The sequence below is a fragment of the Ranitomeya variabilis genome, chromosome 1, assembly GCF_051348905.1.
Source record: "Ranitomeya variabilis isolate aRanVar5 chromosome 1, aRanVar5.hap1, whole genome shotgun sequence".
NCBI lineage: Eukaryota > Metazoa > Chordata > Amphibia > Anura > Dendrobatidae > Ranitomeya > Ranitomeya variabilis.
This window is the reverse complement of record NC_135232.1, coordinates 32852907-32874228: the sequence shown is the minus strand read 5'-3', so window position 1 is coordinate 32874228 and position 21322 is coordinate 32852907. Positions and strand designations below refer to the sequence as shown.

The 21322-nt window shown below is 45.2% G+C and overlaps 1 protein-coding gene across 1 annotated transcript in view; it reads left to right on the top strand.

Annotated features, from left to right (window-relative positions):
• LOC143804143 (class I histocompatibility antigen, F10 alpha chain-like) overlaps window positions 1-21322 on the top strand; it is a 134864-nt gene that overhangs the window by 64599 nt on the left and 48943 nt on the right. The window contains exons 3-5 of the mRNA XM_077281937.1: window positions 4480-4758; window positions 11990-12256; window positions 15477-15569. Coding sequence (XP_077138052.1) covers window positions 4480-4758; window positions 11990-12256; window positions 15477-15569 — 639 coding nt within the window. The remainder of the gene's footprint in view (window positions 1-4479; window positions 4759-11989; window positions 12257-15476; window positions 15570-21322) is intronic.

Here is a 21322-nt window from a genome sequence, read left to right as displayed (position 1 = left end):
TGATGCAGTAAAATGAGCATTAATAGATAGGCAGTCCAATACTAGCTGCCGCAAAACACTGATAACTGGAGGGGAAGAAGCGGTTATGTTATTTATAGCCAACACCACGCCCATGTTGTCACATTTGAAACTAATCCTCCTGTTCGCCAGCCGCCATTTCCACAAATTGACAGCTACGAAAATGGGAAAAATCTCCAGTAACGCTATGTTCTTAACAAGACCCAAACGGACCCATTTCTCAGGCCACTTGGCCGCACACCATTGCCGCTAAAAATAAGCTCCAAAACCGCTACTCCCCGCTGCGTCCATGTATAGGTCAATGTCGGAATTGCAACACACCCCATCCATCATCATGATCAACGATCGCCCGTTGTAATTTTCCAGAAATGTGTTCCAGACTGCCAGATCAGCTCTGTTGTCAGCCGATAATCGAACATAATGATGAGGCAGCTACACACCTGCCGTAGCTACTGCCAACCTTCTTGAAAAAACCCTCCCCATAGGCAACACCCGACATGCGAAGTTTAAACTGCCTAGTAAGGACTGCACCTCCCGTAACCTCAATTTTTTCACTTTCAATGCCTTGCCCTCCGGCAGCCGACATTCCCATTTGACTGTATCGATAACAATACCCAGGAAGGAAATACATGACGTTGGACGGACCGTTTTTTCAGGGGCCAATGGTACACCGAATTCCTTTGCCACCCACTCTAAGCTCCTCAAAATCACCTCGCACACTTCCGATTCCGGGGGGCCTACTTATCAAAAATCATCCAAGTAATGTATTATAGATTTTAAACCAGAAACGTCCCTAACTACCCATTCCAGAAAACTGCTAAAGGCCTCAAACGAGAAACACGACAGGGGGCATCCCATGGGTAAGCACCTGTCCACAAAGTACTCTCCCTCCCAATAGCACCCAAACAGGCGTTGACTAACTGGATGTACTGGCAGTAACCGAAAGGCAGATTCGACGTCAGTCTTCGCCATTAGAGCCCCTTTACCACACTTCCTCACCCACTGCACAGCCTCATCAAACGTGGCGTATACGACTGAACATAATTCAGGATCAATGCCATCATTAACGGACTTGCCACGGGGATATGACAAATGGTGAATCATTCGGAACTTATTTGGTTCCTTCTTGGGCACAATGCCCAAAGGGGAAACCACCAGGTCTGAAAAAGGCAGAGACTTGAATGGACCTGCCATTCGGCCTAGTAGCACCTCTTTTCGCAGTTTTTCCTTCACAACTTTGCAATTTGAATTTCGTGGCAGGAATTATGAAACCGTCTCTAAAGCCTCTGATTAACAGGTCTGCCTTGGGTCTATTGGAGTACTTATCTAGAAAGGAGAGCATCGCGTGCAGTTTGATTGGGGTTTGGCTCTTTACCATGGTTGTTTTCCCCGGCGCTAGCGCTGTTCTTCCTTACACATCTACTGGCTCCGTGTGAGAACCCGCTACACACTGAGCATTGATGTCTGAATTTGCAGCTGGGCCCGAACTTACATTGTCTCTCGTTAAACTGCCAACATATACCGTGTTTTTTTTTATCCCACCCCGGGCTTGAAAACCTCCTGATACTTGAGCCCCTGAACCATAACCCGTTTGGCCGGTTCTCCTGGCCCACCCCTGAAAGGAGTTCCCAAATCTATTGCTAGGGGCCATAATCTTTAACCAAAGCCCAATATCTTTTTGGTCCCATCTGATGGAGGGACGAATGGCCTTCCGCTGGCGGAACTGCTCGTCATACCGCAACCATGCGTGTCCCCCATAAGTTCTGTAAGCTTCACTTATGGAATCCATGTAGCAGAACAATTGTGAACAGTTCTCTGGCGCTCTCTCCCCTATAATGCTGGCTAGAATTGCAAAGGCCTGCAACCAATTCGAGAACATCTGCGGTACCATCTGACTCCGTCGCCTTTCCTCTTCCTCCTTTTTATTCCCCTCTTTCCCAATCCTCTCAACACTCAATTTATCGATGGGCAGCAATGAAAATATGTCTACGTACTCATTACTCCAAATTTTTTCCCTCACCTCTTTTTTAAGATGGGCGCCTAGGGGGCCTGAGAAACAAATGTACACCTCCCCCCGGGCCCTATCATCTAAGTGAAAATTTTCCCCCAGCCCTGCTGACGTCGCGTCCGACACTTCGACGGTGCCGTTACTCACACTCGTCCCCCCTCTATGATGGGTGTAAGGGGTCGTCCAGGCTGATAGGTGAGATGGCCCCGGTTCCTCTAGGCAATCTAACCTCTTCTCTAACCAGGCTACCAACGCTATTAGCTCACTGCTGATTGGATCAGAGGGTGACTTCTCAACCATTACGTTATTAACCTTGGATCCCCGACTATCCCAGTTTCCTGTTGATGGGCCAGCGACGGAAGACAAAGACAACATAGATTCATAATTACCAAGCTCCCAGGGAGCCGACATCCCTCTGGTCGCTACGTAGTCCTCGATGTCGTCGTCTTCTTCTCCAGACTGGGCCTGGAACATGTCCAAGTGGAGCCGGGCTGGCAATGTCCTCTCCCTGTTTGCCATGGTGTGGAAGGCCAACCCTCCGTCCTCGTTGTCAGGGCTCTCCTCCCGACATGAAAAAGACCCCCGCTGCAGGCTAGGTTCCCTCTCCCCCTGGGGCCTGCTTCCTTTTCTGACGTGGGCCCGTCTCATCCCCGGAGGGACTCCTACAGCGCCGCTGTGCCCGTACTGGCATGTCCATGGACAGCCTTTCTGGGGGCCTAGTTCTGCAGGCAGGCCTTATGGGCCTTTCGTTCACTGCAGCATGCCCACAGCCCGCCCCCTATCCTTGTGAGATTGCACAGGCGCCGTGCTGGACAGCTCATTCTCGGGGTCCTTTGTGAAGGACCCCGGAAGCAAGATGGCGCCGCCCATCCCTCCTTGTGTTCCTGGAGCTCATCGCGCTGCCCCCGTACCGCCCGCCCGCCGGAACGATCCCTGGCACCCACGGGCTGCACGGCGGGGGGGTCGCTGCGTCTCCCTGATGTCCAGCCGCTGAGCTGCGTGATCACCGCCGCGGGCTGCTCTGCGGATGGGCTGCCACTCGCACCTCTACTTGCCTGCCCTCTGGGGCGTGCTGTAACTCCCGCAGGCTGCACAGCAGAGGGGCCCCCGCTCTCTGCCCTGCTTGCCCGACCGTCGGAGCCTGAGGGGAATGCAGTTTCATATAGAGGTAATGGTGATATTATAATATTATGTATTCGCTGTGTAGTGGTGACAGTAGTAGGCACAGTGTAGCCGTATTGTATGTATGTTTGTAAGTAAGCTCCGTTATGGCACCATATCAAAGCAGTAAACTTGGTTCTAGTACTGTATCAATGTAGTAATCTAGATTATGGTACGGTATGTATGCCGTAATCTCGGTTCTGCTCCAGTTTCTATGTAGCAAGCTTGTTTCCATGTAGTAGACTTATTAGGCTCGGTCCTGCTCCCTTTTCTCTGGAGTAAGCTCAGTTCTGCTCCCATATCTCTGTAGTAAGCTCTGTTTTGCTCCCATATCTCTGTAGTAAGCTCGGTTCTGCTCCCTTATCTCTGTAGAAAGCTCAGTTCTGCTTCCTTATCTCTGTAGTAAGCTCGATTCTGCTCCCTTAGCTCTGTAGTAAGCTCTGTTCTGCTTCCTTATCTCTGTAGTAAGCTCGGTTCTGCTCCCTTATCTCTGTAGTAAGCTCCGTTCTGCTCCCATATCTCTGTAGTAAGCTCGGTTCTGCTCCCTTATCTCTGCAGTAAGCTCCGCTCTGCTCCCATATGTCTGTAGTAAGCTTGGTTTTACTCCCATATCTCTGTAGTAAGCTCTGTTTTGCTCCCATATCTCTGTAGTAAGCTCCGTTCTGCACCCAGATTTCTGTAGTAAGCTCTGTTTTGCTCCCATATCTCTATAGTAAGCTCTGTTCTGCTCCCATATCTCTGGAGTAAGCTCGGTTCTGTTACCATATCTCTGCAGTAAGCTCCGTTCTGCTCCCATATCTCTGGAGTAAGCTCGGTTCTGCTCCCATATCTCAGTAGTAAGCTCGGTTCTGCTCCCATATCTCCGGAGTAAGCTTGATTCTGCTCCCATATCTATGCAGCAAGCTCCGTTCTGTTCCCATATATATGAACCAGCCTGTTTTTAAAGCCAGTTATCTCTGCTACTTTTATGCAGTGGCCAGAGATTATTAGGGAAAAGGAGGGCCACCGCAACTGAAGGGCCACTGCCTTGTGATTGCCCCCCAGGCTGAAAAATGCCAGCCAGCCCCTGAGAACCAGTAATGTCCGCGCACAGGTCACTGAGGGGTTACACAATCTCATATTGTAGTGACGTCAGACTGTGGTCGGTGCATGATGTCTCCGCTGCAACACATTATCTGTGGCCGATTACACACAGCAGATATTGGGGATTATGGGAAACACTGGGAACATTCATCACTGGATCGTCAGGCTGATATTTGTGCTGTAATAACATGTTCCTGTGTTGTCTGCAGGTCTCCATATTCTCCAGGTGATGCATGGCTGTGAGCTGAGAGATGATGGCGGGATCACCGGGTACGATCAGTACGGATATGATGGGAGAGAGTTCCTGGCCCTGGACAGAAAGTTGTGGACATATGTCCCCACCATGGCGCAGGCGCAGATCACTGCTCAGAGATGGAACCGTCCAGATCTACAAGTGGGGGAGAGACAGAAGAATTATCTGGAGATTGAATGTATCGAGTTTCTGAAGAAACATGTGTTGAACGGGAAAGAAGATCTGGAGAGGAGAGGTGAGCGCTCATCATCATCACAGCCCGCACCCCGTCCTGTCACCTCTGTGTGATTATGGTCATTGCTGTACTTGTAGTCCCCGCTGTCCTCACACTGAACCCCCCATATAGGTAATAAGCCCCTGTCGGCTCCTGATGGTTATTCTGTGAATCCATCTTTTCTTACCGCTCCATATTGTCCTGTTCCTCGGTTCTTCCTTCTAGACATGTCTGACAGCTCGGGGTCACTAGTCCGGGGCGTCCTACACAGACTGACACCGTGCGATCAGTGCGGAGCGGCCACATTGTGCAGGATACAGCCGGTGTCCAGTCATTTAGGGTATGTTTCCACGTTCAGTTTTGCTTCAGGCTTTGGTCCGGATTTTATGCAGGTAAAATCCTGACCAAAACTGCACCTGAGGTCACTGGCAGGTCACCTGCGGTGTACCTGCGTGTTTTGCTCATAGTAGCAACATGCTGCGTTTAGAAAAAACGCACCACGCATGCGTTTTCGCGGCAAAAACGCATGCGTTTAACGCATAGTGGAGTCTGGATTTCATGAAATCCCCTCCACTATGCTGTAACATCTGGACGCTGCGTTTTTGACGCTGCGGAAAAACGCAGCGTCAAAAACGCAGCGTTTCCTGAACGTGGAAACATACCCTTATACTTTTCCAGGAGGAATAACAAAGGAACCACAGAATGCAGGAATCTAAGAAAAGATGCTCCAGAATTGTTAGATAATGGGAAAGGCAAGTTTTGCGCTAAAATAAATGTTAACCCCTTATCGACATTTGACATACCGGTACATTCTGTCTGGATTACAGGATGGGGTTGAACAGGCCCTAACATTGATGGGTGGGGTCGGAGTCCCGTGTAGGTAATACACGGGATCCTCTGTGGTGGAAGAAGCGGAGGAGGGCAAAGGTCGTAACCGCTCGTTGGGCCAATTACCCTGTCGATCACGGACAGGAGCTGGGCGTGAGCCGCCCATTACGATATGTAATTGCCTTTCTCTGCTTATTTAATTAATAAACTGTGACCGACCTGTTCAACCCACCTAGGACTGAGTGTGTTTCATTACGGGAGTGATGGGATGGGGGAAGGCACTGGTTACGACACCCAGGTCTCCACAGTCCTAAAGTAATGATGGCCACTCGTTTTTCTTTACTTAGAATTTGTATTATGGCAAGAAAAAAGCAGCTAACAGTCTATTAAGTAGAACTATCAGCTGTGTATCCACCAGACTTCTGCACAACACAACTGATGATCCCAACCCCATTTATAAGGCAAGAAATCGCACTTATTAAACCTGACAGGGCACACCTGTGAAGTGAAAACCATTTCCAGTAACTACCTCTTGAAGCTCATCAAGAGAATGCCAAGAGTGTGCAAAGCAGTCATCAAAGCAAAAGGTGGCTTCTTTGACGAACCTAGAATAAGACATAATTTTAGTTGTTTCACACTTTTTTGTTAGGTATATAATTCCACATTTGTTAATTCATAGTTTTGAATGTACAATTTTCATAGTCATGAAAATACAGAAAAATCTTTAAATGAGAAGGTGTGTCCAAACTTTTGATCTATACTGTATGTGTATACTTAGTAGTAAAGGCTAAGTATACAGCTGTAAGCTGATATTAATAGCCTGGGAAGCTCCATGGGTATTACCCCCTTATCAGGCTATAAAAATCAGCCCCCAGCTTTCCCTCTGCTGGTTAAGAAAATTACTCTGGAGCCCACTTCTTTTTTTTCTGAAAAATAATCTTTTAATTATTAAATACATGTCCAGTACACACACTGTACTAATTGTATTTGTCACGGACATCTGTATATCTACCTATTCTATGTGTATTTACTGTATGTAATCCATTTCTTCTATTCTGTCGGCTCCTGCTGTATTTTACTGTGCACAACTGCTGAATTGCCGGCTATTATTCTATTATATATACAGGTGTTTCTCACAAAATTAGAATATCATCAAAAAGTTAATTTATTTCAGTTCTTCAATGCAAAAAGTGAAACTCATATTATATAGAATCATTACACACAGAGTGATCTATTTCAAGTGTTTATTTCTGTTAATGTTGATGATTATGGCTTACAGCCAATGAAAACCTGTTGTGAATTCTGCTCTTGGGCTCCCTCCAGTGGTTATAAGTGGTAGGGCTGCTGTCTTCAATCACAGCATGTCATCAGGTGGGTCCACTTAATGCAATCCACTGGGCTATTTAGTTTTGTTTCACCCTTTTGTCCATTGTTCCTGGAGGATTCACATCGCTTCTGGTCTCTCCTGCTTTGCTGTTCATTGCAACAAAGATACGTTCTGGCTTTGATTTTGCAGTCCACATGCTGTGGGCCTTATAATTCAGTGCATTTCTATGTTTAGTCTTGTCCAGCTTGGTCAGTATAAGCACTTGCTCATCCAAGCTGGTATCTCTGGAGATGCAGATATACCCTCTATATCTTTAGTTAGATGTGGAGATTTTGTATTTTCTGTGGTGGATATTTTCTAGTATTTTAATACTGACCGCATAGTACTCTGTCCTGTCCTTTCTGTCTAGCTAGAATGGCCTCCTTTGCTAATTCCTGATTTCAGTCTGTGTATGTTAATTCCCTCTCCTCTCACCATCAATATTTGCGGGGGGCTGTCTGTCCTTTGGGGATTTTCTCTGAGGCAAGATAGCTTTTCCATTTCTTTCTCTAGGGGTATTTAGTCCTCCGGCTGTGACGAGGTGTCTTGGGAGTGTTAGGAACATCCCACGGCTGCTTCTAGTTGCGGTGTTAAGATCAGGGTCTGCGGTCAGTACAGGTACCACCTTCTCAAGAGTATGTCTCATGCTGCTCCTAGGCCACCAGATCATAACAAAAACCCAAAAGTCATTTTCTCAGTAAATTAGAATACTTTATAACACCAGCTTGAAATATGATTTTAACTTCCAAAATGTTGACCTACTGAAATGTACATTCAGTAAATGCACTCAATACTTGGTCGGGCTCCTTTTGCATCAATTACTGCATCAATGCGTCGTGGCATGGAGCGATCAGCCTGTGGCACTACTGAGGGGTTATGGAAGCCCAGGTAGCTTTGATGGCAGCCTTCAGCTCGTCTGCATTGCTGGGTCTGGTGTCTCTCATCTTCCTTTTGAAAATACACCATAGATTCTATATGGTGTTAAGGTCAGGCGAGTTTGCTGCCAATGAAGCACAGTGATACTGTTGTTTGTAAACCAGTTATTTTTTTTTTGGCAGTGTGGACAGGGGTCAAGTCCTGCTGGAGAATTACATTTCAATCTCCAAAATGCTTGTCGGCAGAGGGAAGCATGAAGTGCTCTAAAATTTCCTGGTAGACGGATGCGCTGACTTTGGTCTTGATAAAACACAGTGGACCTACACCAGCAGATGACATGGCTCCCCAAACCATCACTGTTTGTGGAGACTTCACACTAGACCTCCAGCAGCTTGGATTGTGGCCTCTCCACTCTTCCTCCAGACTCTGGGACCTTAATTTCCTAATGAAATGCAAAATTTTCTTTCATCGGAAAACACCACCTTGGACCACTGACAACAGTCCAGGTCTTTTTCTCCTTGGCCCAGGTAAGACGCTTCTGGCGTTGTCTATTGGTCATGAGTGGCCTGACACAAGGAATGCGACACTTGTAGCCCATGTCCTGGAGACGTCTCTGTGTGGTGACTCTTGAGGCAATGACTCCAGCAGCAGTCCACTCCTTGTGAATCTCCCTCAAATTTTTGAATGGACTTTTCTTAACAATCCTTTCATGGCTGCAGTTCTCAGTTGCTTGTGCACTTATTTCTACCTCACTTTTTCCTTCCACCCAACTTTCCACTAATATGCTTAGATACAGCACTGTGTGAACAGCCGGCTTCTTTAGTAATGACCTTTTGTGGCTTCCCCTCCTTGTGAAGTGTGTCAATCAGGGCCGTATTTAGAGTTTCTGCTGCCCTAGGCACTTTTAGTGCTGCATCCTCCATTGGCGAATATGACACTATCAGCAGCGACTGTGGCAAAAATCACTGATGTGACAGCAGCCTTTTGCAGCAGATCCGGCAGTTTTTCCACATCTGCTGCGTAACGGATCACTTACGGCAACACTGCGTTCGGCCTCATTCACTCCCTATGGGACTTGCGGACATGTGCGGCACTTGCAGTTTTGCCGCGATCCGGCACTTGCAGTAATGGAAAAAAACCCGCTGTTAGCAGTGTTTTTTTTTTTTGTCTCACTGCAACTGCAAAAATGCAAGTGCCGCATATGTCCGCAGGTAGCCATCACTACCTGTCCCTGCACTTTGCTTGCTCATCCCTAACCATCCTTCTCTGATTTAAGGGGCTGGGCACATGAGGTGATTTTCAACTCCATACAACATGCATTGGGAAAATTGAAGAATAGATGTCCTGTGGTTCAACATCTAGAGCAGGGATCCCCAACCTGTTAGCTCGGGAGCCACATGTGGCTTGCGGTCCCATGAATTGTGGCTCGCGGCTGTCTGTGTGTGTGTGTGGCTATATATATATATCTATATATATAATTGTCTAAGGGTTTTTCCATCTGTCTGTCTGTCTGTCTGTCTTTCTGTCTGTCTGTCTGTCTGTCTGTCTGTCCTGGAAATCACTCCATATAAGGTATGGTCTACAAACAGGATACCTTATATGGAGTGGTCGGCGGTTTGTAGTCCATACCTTATATGGAGTGGTCGGCGGTTTGTAGACCATACCTTATATGGAGTGGTCGGCGGTTTGTAGACCATACCTTATATGGAGTGGTCGGCGGTTTGTAGACCATACCTTATATGGAGTGGTCGACGGTTTGTCGGGCGGCCTCGACCAATCAGAGATGGGCACAGCATGGCGACGATGATGTCATAATGGTTGCCATGGCGACGATGATGTCATAAAGGTTGCCTCGACCAATCAGCGACGGGCACAGTCTGCCGCGAATCACATACTACGGGGACATGCATATTCTAGAATACCCGATGCGTTAGAATCGGGCCACAGTCTAGTATATATATATATATATATATATATATATATATATATATATACACTCACTGGCCACTTTATTAGGTACACCATGCTAGTAACGGGTTGGACCCCTTTTGCCTTCAGAACTGCCTCAATTCTTCGTGGCATAGATTCAACAAGGTGCTGGAAGCATTCCTCAGAGATTTTGGTCCATATTGACATGATGGCATCACACAGTTGCCGCAGATTTGTCGGCTGCACATCCCTGATGCGAATCTCCCGTTCCACCACATCCCAAAGATTTCATGTTGTTTACGCCAAATTCTGACCCTACCATCCGAATGTCGCAGCAGAAATCGAGACTCATCAGACCAAGCAACGTTTTTCCAATCTTCTACTGTCCAATTTCGATGAGCTTGTACAAATTGTAGCCTCAGTTTCCTGTTCTTAGCTGAAAGGAGTGGTACCCGGTGTGGTCTTCTGCTGCTGTAGCCCATCTGCCTCAAAGTTCGACGCACTGTGCGTTCAGAGATGCTCTTAGGCCTACCTTGGTTGTAATGGGTGGCGATTTGAGTCACTGTTGCCTTTCTATCAGCTCGAACCAGTCTGCCCATTCTCCTCTGACCTCTGGCATCAACAAGGCATTTCCGCCCACAGAACTGCCGCTCACTGGATTTTTTTTCTTTTTCGGACCATTCTCTGTAAACCCTAATGATGGTTGTGCGTGAAAATCCCAGTAGATCAGCAGTTTCTGAAATACTCAGACCAGCCCTTCTGGCACCAACAACCATGCCACGTTCAAAGGCACTCAAATCACCTTTCTTCCCCATACTGATGCTCGGTTTGAACTGCAGGAGATTGTCTTGACCATGTCTACATGCCTAAATGCACTGAGTTGCCGCCATGTGATTGGCTGATTAGAAATTAAGTGTTAACAAGAAGTTGGACAGGTGTACCTAATAAAGTGGCCAGTGAGTGTATATATATATATATATATATATATATATATATATATATATATATATATATAGCCACACACACATGCATGTGTATATATTACATACCATATATACTCAAGTATAAGCAGAGGCACCCAATTTTGCCAAATACGGCCCTGGTGTCAATAACTGCCTTCTGGACATCAGTCAGTCAGCAGTCTTCCCCATGAGTTTGGAGCTACTGAAACAGACTAGGGAACCCTTTTAATCGCTTAGGAGCCTTTGCAGATGTTTTTTGTTAATTATTCTAACTTACTGAGACAATGACTTTTGGGTTTTCATTGGCTGTAAGCCATAATCATCAACATTAACAGAAATAAACACTTGAAATAGATCACTCTGTGTGTAATGACTCTACTCTCGTATATATGAGATTCACTTTTTGTATTGAAGAACTGAAATAAATTAACTTTTTGATGATATTCTAATTTTGTGAGAAGCACTTGTATGTATGTACGTGCATTTATATGTGTATATATGTCACTGACAAATACAGTATATATCTCTGTATTTACTCTATGTAATCCATCTTTTCTATCCTGTCGGCTCCTGCAGTGATTTTACAGTATGGCCAGTTTTCTTCTATCTGTGCAATATATATACATGTATATATGTATGTGTCACTGACATCTATATATCTGTCTTCTCTGTGTATATATCTATTGTATTCTAACATGTCACGTTGTGATTTTACTGTATGCGGCTGCTGAATTCCTGGCTTTTCAAAGGACACCGGAGCGTAAATATTGGATAGCACTCGCATGGTCTAAGTGCTGTGCCATTTTATTTTTTTCCCTCGGACCCATAGGCTTGCATGGGCGAGTCTTCGGTTCCAGTCACATCCTGCTGCAATTTCACAAGCATGCAGAATATGCTTGAGAATAAAAAACGCTGATGTGAGCTGCCCCATATATTAACATTGGTACTAGTGCTATTCGATGTTTTATCGCATAGCACTCGGCCATATTCTGTGGTAGTGTGACTCCGGCCTAAGATGTAGTATGTCTGGGTGTCCATCTCCAGTAGGTGTATCATTTTCAGGCGTCTATTTCCCCTACGTACTCTATACGCACCCTGTATACGGCACTATGGTAAAATTGACGTTTATTGTACAGTGGACTGTGAGCCGTGTGGTTATAAGCGGTCAGTGCTGCAGTGTGGTGACATGGTCACTATCAGAAATGCATCAGAGTAGAGACCCCCAGACAGGAGACAGATCAGATCCGTGCTGCACAGACCCCATTTATACCTTCTTCTTCTTCCCTCTCAGTTCGGCCCCAGGTGAAGGTGTCCGGTCAGGAGAAAGGTGACACCGTGAAGCTTCACTGCCAGGTGTACGGATTTCACCCCCGAGCTGTGAATGTGAAGTGGACGAAAAATGACGAGGTTCACTCATATGAGACCACACACGTCCTCCCCAATCCTGACGGCACCTACCAGATCAGGGTCAGCGCGGAAGTGACCCCCAAAGATGGCGACAGATACTCCTGTTATGTGGATCACCGCAGTCTGGAGGAGCCGTTGAACATCGTGTGGGGTGAGTAGTGTCCATACTGGGCGGATGATGGGGTAATACTGGAATATGTCATGACTGGAGATCACTATTGTGACATGTAATTGTATAGTCACCGGCATCTTATTAATATGAAACAACTGAACCGTTCTGTACGTGACTAATGGTAACTGCAGAATAATCTGTGCTGTGTGTACAGGAGGAATAACACGATATCTGGTCATTATATCACTTGTATCTGAGGAATAACACGATATCCAGCCATTATATCACTTGTACCTGAGGAATAACACGACATCTGGTCATTAGATCACTTGTATCTGAGGAATAACACGATATCTGGCCATTATATCACTTGTACCTGAGGAATAACACGATATCTGGCCATTATATCACTTGTACCTGAGGAATAACACGATATCTGGCCATTATATCACTTGTATCTGAGGAATAACACGATCTCTGGTCATTATATCACTTGTATCTGAGGAATAACACGATATCTGGCCATTATATCACTTGTATCTGAGGAATAACACGATATCTGGCCATTATATCACTTGTACCTGAGGAATAACACGATATCTGGCCATTATATCACTTGTATCTGAGGAATAACACGATATCCGGCCATTATATCGCTTGTACCTGAGGAATAACACGATATCTGGCCATTATATCACTTGTACCTGAGGAATAACACGATATCTGGCCATTATATCACTTGTTCCTGAGGAATAACACGATCTCTGGTCATTATATCATAATGGGTCAGGGAGTGAGTGTAAGGGAAAGAATGAAATAGGGCGCTGAGGCTGATCCGTCGGGTTGGTGGCACTGACCATTAATACATGAAATTAAACTACAGGTCCTTCTCAAAAAATTAGCATATAGTGTTAAATTTCATTATTTACCATAATGTAATGATTACAATTAAACTTTCATATATTATAGATTCATTATCCACCAACTGAAATTTGTCAGGTCTTTTATTGTTTTAATACTGATGATTTTGGCATACAACTCCTGATAACCCAAAAAACCTGTCTCAATAAATTAGCATATCAAGAAAAGGTTCTCTAAACGACCTATTACCCTAATCTTCTGAATCAACTAATTAACTCTAAACACATGCAAAAGATACCTGAGGCTTTTAAAAACTCCCTGCCTGGTTCATTACTCAAAACCCCCATCATGGGTAAGACTAGCTACCTGACAGATGTCAAGAAGGCCATCATTGACACCCTCAAGCAAGAGGGTATGACCCAGAAAGAAATTTCTCAACAAATAGGCTGTTCCCAGAGTGCTGTATCAAGGCACCTCAACGGTAAGTCTGTTGGAAGGAAACAATGTGGCAGAAAACGCTGTACAACGAGAAGAGGTGACCGGACCCTGAGGAAGATTGTGGAGAAGGACCGATTCCAGACCTTGGGGAACCTGAGGAAGCAGTGGACTGAGTCTGGTGTGGAAACATCCAGAGCCACCGTGCACAGGCGTGTGCAGGAAATGGGCTACAGGTGCCGCATTCCCCAGGTAAAGCCACTTTTGAACCATAAACAGCGGCAGAAGCGCCTGACCTGGGCTACAGAGAAGCAGCACTGGACTGTTGCTAAGTGGTCCCAAGTACTTTTTTCTGATGAAAGCAAATTTTGCATGTCATTCGGAAATCAAGGTGCCAGAGTCTGGAGGAAGACTGGGGAGAAGGAAATGCCAAAATGCCTGAAGTCCAGTGTCAAGTACCCACAGTCAGTGATGGTGTGGGGTGCCATGTCAGCTGCTGGTGTTGGTCCACTGTGTTTCATCAAGGGCAGGGTCAATGCAGCTAGCTATCAGGAGATTTTGGAGCACTTCATGCTTCCATCGGCTGAAATGCTTTATGGAGATGAAGATTTCATTTTTCAGCACGACCTGGCACCTGCTCACAGTGCCAAAACCACTGGTAAATGGTTTACTGACCATGGTATTACTGTGCTCAATTGGCCTGCCAACTCTCCTGACCTGAACCCCATAGAGAATCTGTGGGATATTGTGAAGAGAAAGTTGAGAGACGCAAGACCCAACACTCTGGATGAGCTTAAGGCCGCTATTGAAGCATCCTGGGCCTCCATAACATCTCAGCAGTGTCACAGGCTGATTGCCTCCATGCCACGCCGCATTGAAGCAGTCATTTCTGCCAAAGGATTCCCGACCAAGTATTGAGTGCATAACTGAACATTATTATTTGATGGTTTTTTTGTTTGTTATTAAAAAACACTTTTATTTAATTGGCCGGGTGAAATATGCTAATTTATTGAGACAGGTTTTTTGGGTTATCAGGAGTTGTATGCCAAAATCATCAGTATTAAAACAATAAAAGACCTGACAAATTTCAGTTGGTGGGTAATGAATCTATAATATATGAAAGTTTAATTGTAATCATTACATTATGGTAAATAATGAAATTTAACACTATATGCTAATTTTTTGAGAAGGACCTGTATAATCACTGGTGACAATACAGGAGGAGCTCAGAGAACACTGAAGTATTAGGATGGCACCCAACATCAGTGACAGACGGTGCAGAACCGCGGCCAGGTGAATATGTGACACCCGTCCTCTCAGTACAGGGACAGCACAGGACTTACAAGGTTTCTTTTTCCTGCACTTCCCTCTTGTCTTTATTGAAATTCAAGTTTTTTCTGTTTCTGCTGCCTGAATGATAAGGGACAAGTCAGTGTAGTATGGAGGGGCAGTATATTGTACAGTCAGTAATGGCAGTCTCACTGCATGTGGCAGATATATATACACATGTGGTCACCACCAGACATGAAATCAGGAGCTTTATAGGCGACCTGGAGAATATGTGGATTTTCTTTTGCAGAGTTCATTTTCAAAAGGGTTAAATACCGTATGTGGCAGAAATCACCGACAGACCGGTGACATATCCGGCATGTTGTGGATGTGAAAATCTGCAGTGGAAAATTCCACTACATGTGAATGAGGTTTTGTGACACTAAGTCTAGTTTCGCGCTGGGACGTTGTTGCAGATTTTGGTGCAGAATCAGCAGTGAAAATCTTCTACAAATCTACAACCTCTGATCATGTCCTAAGGGGGCGCTGCATTAAGAGATGGAAATGTAGAGGGTGCACATGTCTGTAACACCACACATGTCATCACTACAGCAGAGGAGACTAATGTGAGGCTGATACATGACGCTCTCAGTGTAATCCACAGATCAGATTTACATTTCTGTTTTCCAACTAGAACCAGAGAAGTCCAGTGTCTGGGTCATCGCTGTGGTCGTAGCTCTGGTGGTAGTCGCTGGCATTGGCATTGGTGGATTTATCTTCTATAAAAGTAAGTGTCAGTTATCCCGCACTTATCATGAGATATTCCGCTAAATAAACAAAAGATGTGATGAATGCATTTAGCAAATTTTTCTTTCACACCCGCCAGTAAGGTGTACCTGTCATATCAGATGACTGTCCAGAATAAACTGTCCTAGAATCATAGAATGTTAGATTTGTAGTTCGACCTCCAGGATCATCTTGTCCAAGCCCTGCTCAATGTAGCATTCACTAAACCATCTCAGACAGATGTCTGTCCAGCGTCTGTGTGAAGATTTCCATTGAAGGAGAACTCACCTCCTCTCGTGGCCGCCTGTTCCACTCATTGATCACCCTCACTGTCCTGCGAGGATATGAAGAAAACACTTATCCCTGGCCTTTATATCACCTGTATCCTATAATTTTCTCCAGTTTTCCCTCTGCAGGTTCTGTCTCTGAATTTCAGTTGTCTCCGAGCTAGTTGTAGGAGAATAGCTGCTCTGATGTCTCCCATATACAGTCTCTGCCAAAAAAGTCTTGAAACTGACACAAATTTTGGTTTTCACAAAGATTGCTGCTTCCTTTTATAGGGGCATTAACTTTAGATTATTATGAAGAGCGATCATGTGAAATACCAAAAATTGCAAAGTCATTCATTGCCACGGAGACACGTACAGTCACCATTGCTTTGCACCAAAAGTGCTTTACAGGCAAGGACACTGCTACTTTTAAAGAGTTCTCCTAAATAAACCATTATTCATCATCAAGAACTTCAAAGGGAAAGGTTTAATTGCTGTGAAGAAGGCGTCAGGGCGCCCAGTAAAGGCCAGCAAGTACCAGGACCGTCTCCTAAAAAGGATTCAGATGAGACAGAAGTGGGGAAACCTTTTTCTGCCAAGGGCCATTGGGAAATTTATAACGTCATTCGCAGCCATACAAAACTGTTAACTTTAAAATCATCCTGCTATAGCCCATAGAATTGTCTATTGGACGGATAGGGGGAAGATTGGGAAGGGAGTTGGGTGGAAGTTGAACCCGGTATGGCTGGAATATATCAATATGAATACTAAGAAGGAAGAATTGGAGGAGTATTGGCAGATTAATGAAAGGAGTGCAGATAGTCGGGTGGTGTGGGACGCTATGAAAGCCGTCCTAAGGGGTGTCTTGTTTGTTAGAAGATAGGGAAATAATAGAAACCTTGGAGAAGGTGGAGCGGGATATAGTACTAGACCCATCAACAGAAAATCAGAGTAGGTTAAGGAGTACCCAGGAAGATGTTAATTCTTATGATCCCAATGGCAGAGGATCTCAGAGATTTCAGCAAAGTCTGCAAACATACAGGTCCTTCTCAAAAAATTAGCATATAGTGTTAAATTTCATTATTTACCATAATGTAATGATTACAATTAAACTTTCATATATTATAGATTCATTATCCACCAACTGAAATTTGTCATGTCTTTTATTGTTTTAATACTGATGATTTTGGCATACAACTCCTGATAACCCAAGGACCTGTAAATACCAGCTCATAGGGAAGTGGTAACTAGGCTGACCGTATATCTGATCCTAGCACAAACAACTAGCAGTAGCCGGGGAACGTACCTACGTTGATCCTAGACATCTCGCGCCAGCCGGAGAACTAACTAACCCTGTCAGGGAAAATAAGACCTCTCTTGCCTCAAGAAGAAAGACCCCAAAGTTATAGTACAAGCCCCCAACAACTAATAACGGTGAGGTAAGAAGAAAAGACAAACGTAAGAATGAACTAGATTTTAGCAAAGAGAGGCCCACTGACTAATAGCAGAAGATAGTAAGATGACTTATAAGGTCAGCAAAAAACCCTACAAAATATCCACGCTGAATATCCAAGAACCCCCGAACCGACTAACGGTGAGGGGGGAGAATATCAACCCCCTAGAGCTTCCAGCGAAATCAGGAATCACATTTTGTACAAGCTGGACAAAAATAAGAACAATGCAAATAAACAAAAATAAGAAAGCAGGACTTAGCTTATCTTGCAAGGAACCAGGACCTGAAGACAGAAGCAAACAGAAATGAACTGATTACAACGATGCCAGGCACTGGACTGAGAATCCAGGAAGTTTAAATAGCAACACCCCAGGCCTAACGAACCAGGTGAGTACCAACCTGGGGAAAGACAATCCAAGAGCCAACCACTAGTGACCACAAGAGGGAGCCAAGAAGTATAGTTCACAACAGTACCCCCCCTTTAAGGAGGGGTCACCGAACCCTCACCAAGACCACCAGGACGATCAGGATGAGCAGCGTGGAAGGCACGAACCAAATCGGCCGCATGAACATCAGAGGCGACCACCCAGGAATTATCCTCCTGACCATAGCGCTTCCATTTGACCAGATACTGAAGCCTCCGTCTAGAGAGACAAGAATCCAAGATCTTCTCCACCACGTACTCCAACTCGCCCTCAACCAACACCGGAGCAGGAGGCTCAACAGCAGGAACCACATGCACAATGTACCGCCGCAACAAAGACCTATGGAACACGTTGTGAATGGCAAACGACACCGGAAGATCCAAACGAAATGATACTGGATTAAGAACTTCCAAAATTTTATAAGGACCAATAAAGCGAGGCTTAAACTTAGGAGAGGAAACCTTCAGAGGGACATACCGAGAAGACAACCAAACCAACTCCCCCACACGAAGTCGGGGACCCACACAGCGGCGGCGGTTGGCAAAACGCTGAGCCTTCTCCTGTGACAACCTCAAGTTGTCCACCACATGATTCCAAATCCGCTGCAACCTATCCACCACGGAATCCACCCCAGGACAGTCAGAAGGCTCAACATGACCCGAGGAAAAACGAGGATGAAAACCAGAGTTGCAGAAAAATGGCGAAACCAAAGTAGCGGAATTAGCCCGATTATTAAGGGCAAACTCAGCCAATGGCAAGAAGGTCACCCAATCATCCTGGTCCGCAGAAACAAAACATCTCAAATAAGCCTCCAGTGTCTGATTAGTTCGCTCTGTTTGGCCATTAGTCTGAGGATGAAAGGCAGATGAAAACGACAAATCAATGCCCATTTTAGCACAAAAAGATCGCCAGAATCTGGACACAAACTGGGATCCTCTGTCGGACACGATATTCTCAGGAATGCCGTGCAAACGAACCACATTCTGAAAAAACAAAGGAACCAGATCGGAAGAGGAAGGCAACATAGGCAAGGGCACCAAATGGACCATCTTGGAAAAACGATCACACACCACCCAGATGACAGACATTCCTTGAGACACCGGAAGATCAGAAATGAAATCCATGGAAATGAGTGTCCAAGGCCTCTTCGGGACGGGCAAGGGCAAAAGCAACCCGCTAGCACGAGAACAACAAGGCTTAGCCCGAGCACAAATCCCACAGGACTGCACAAATGACCGCACATCCCGTGACAAGGAAGGCCACCAAAAGGACCTGGCCACCAAATCTCGGGTACCAAAAATCCCCGGATGCCCTGCGAACACCGAGGAATGAACCTCGGAAACAACTCTGCTGGTCCATCTATCAGGAACAAACAGTCTGTCGGGTGGACAAGAGTCAGGTCTACCAGCCTGAAATCTCTGCAACACACGTCGCAAATCAGGAGATATGGCCGACACGATTACTCCCTCTTTAAGAATACCAGCTGGCTCCGAGACTCCAGGAGAGTCAGGCACAAAGCTCCTAGAAAGAGCATCAGCCTTCACATTCTTCGACCCAGGCAGGTACGAGACCACAAAGTCAAAACGAGAGAAAAACAATGACCAACGAGCCTGTCTAGGATTCAGGCGCTTAGCAGACTCGAGATACATCAGATTTTTGTGATCAGTCTTTTGTGATCAGTCAAGACCACCACACGATGCTTAGCACCCTCAAGCCAATGACGCCACTCCTCAAATGCCCACTTCATGGCCAACAACTCCCGATTACCAACATCATAGTTCCGCTCAGCAGGCGAAAACTTCCTAGAGAAAAAAGCACATGGTCTCATCACAGAGCAACCAGAGCCTCTCTGCGACAAAACAGCCCCAGCACCGATCTCAGAAGCATCCACTTCAACCTGAAAGGGAAGTGAGACATCAGGCTGGCACAAAACAGGCGCCGAAGTAAACCGGCGCTTCAGCTCCTGGAAGGCCTCCACGGCTGCAGGAGCCCAATTAGCCACATCAGAACCTTTCTTGGTCATATCCGTCAAAGGTTTAACAACGCTAGAAAAGTTAGCGATAAAACGACGGTAGAAATTAGCAAACCCCAAGAACTTCTGAAGACTCTTAACGGACGTGGGTTGAGTCCAATCATGAATAGCTCAGACCTTGACTGGGTCCATCTCCACAGCAGAAGGGGAGAAAATAAAACCCAAAAAGGAAACCTTCTGCACTCCAAAGAGACACTTTGAGCCCTTCACAAACAAAGCATTATCACGCAAAACCTGAAACACCATCCTGACCTGCTTTACATGAGAATCCCAATCCTCAGAAAAAACCAGAATATCATCCAGATAAACAATCATAAATTTATCTAGATACTTCCGGAAGATATGCATAAAAGACTGAAACACTGAAGGAGCATTAGAGAGCCCAAAGGGCATCACCAAGTACTCGAAATGACCTTCGGGCGTATTAAATGCAGTTTTCCATTCATCTCCCTGCCTAATGCGCACAAGGTTGTACGCACCACGAAGATCTATCTTGGTGAACCACTTGGCACCCTTAATCCGAGCAAACAAGTCCGACAATAGTGGCAAAGGATACTGAAATTTAACAGTGATTTTATTCAGAAGCCGATAGTCAATACAAGGTCTCAAAGACCCGTCTTTCTAGGCCACAAAAAAGAATCCCGCACCAAGAGGATGGACGAATATGCCCCTTCTCCAAAGACTCCTTGACATAAGAACGCATTGCGGCATGCTCGGGTACAGACAAATTAACCCCTTCACCCCCAAGGGTGGTTTGCACGTTAATGACCGGGCCAATTTTTACAATTCTGACCACTGTCCCTTTATGAGGCTATAACTCTGGAACGCTTTGACGGATCTTGGCGATTCTGACATTGTTTTCTCGTGACATATTGTACTTCATGTTAGTGGTAAAATTTATTTGATATAACTTGCGTTTATTTGTGAAAAAAATGGAAATTTGGCGAAAATTTTGAAAATTTTGCAATTTTCCAACTTTGAATTTTTATGCCCTTAAATCACAGACATATGTCACGCAAAATACTTAATAAGTAACATTTCCCACATGTCTACTTTACATCAGTACAATTTTGGAACCAAAATTTTTTTTTGTGACGGAGTTATAAGGGTTAAAAGTTGACCAGCAATTTCTCATTTTTACAACACCATTTTTTTTTAGGGACCACATCTCATTTGAAGTCATTTTGAGGGGTCTATATGATAGAAAATACTCAAGTGTGACACCATTCTAAAAAGTGCACCCCTCAAGGTGCTCAAAACCACATTCAAGAAGTTTATTAACCCTTCAGGTGTTTCACAGGAATTTTTGGAATGTTTAAATAAAAATGAACATTTAACTTTTTTTCACACAAAATGTATTTCAGCTCCAATTTGTTTTATTTTACCAAGGGTAACAGGAGAAAATGGACCCCCAAAGTTGTTGTACAATTTGTCCTGAGTACGCTGATACCCCATATGTGGGGGTAAACCACTGTTTGGGCGTATGGCAGAGCTCGGAAGGAAAGGAGCGCCATTTGACTTTTCAATGCAAAATTGACTGGAATTGAGATGGGACGCCATGTTGCGTTTGGAGAG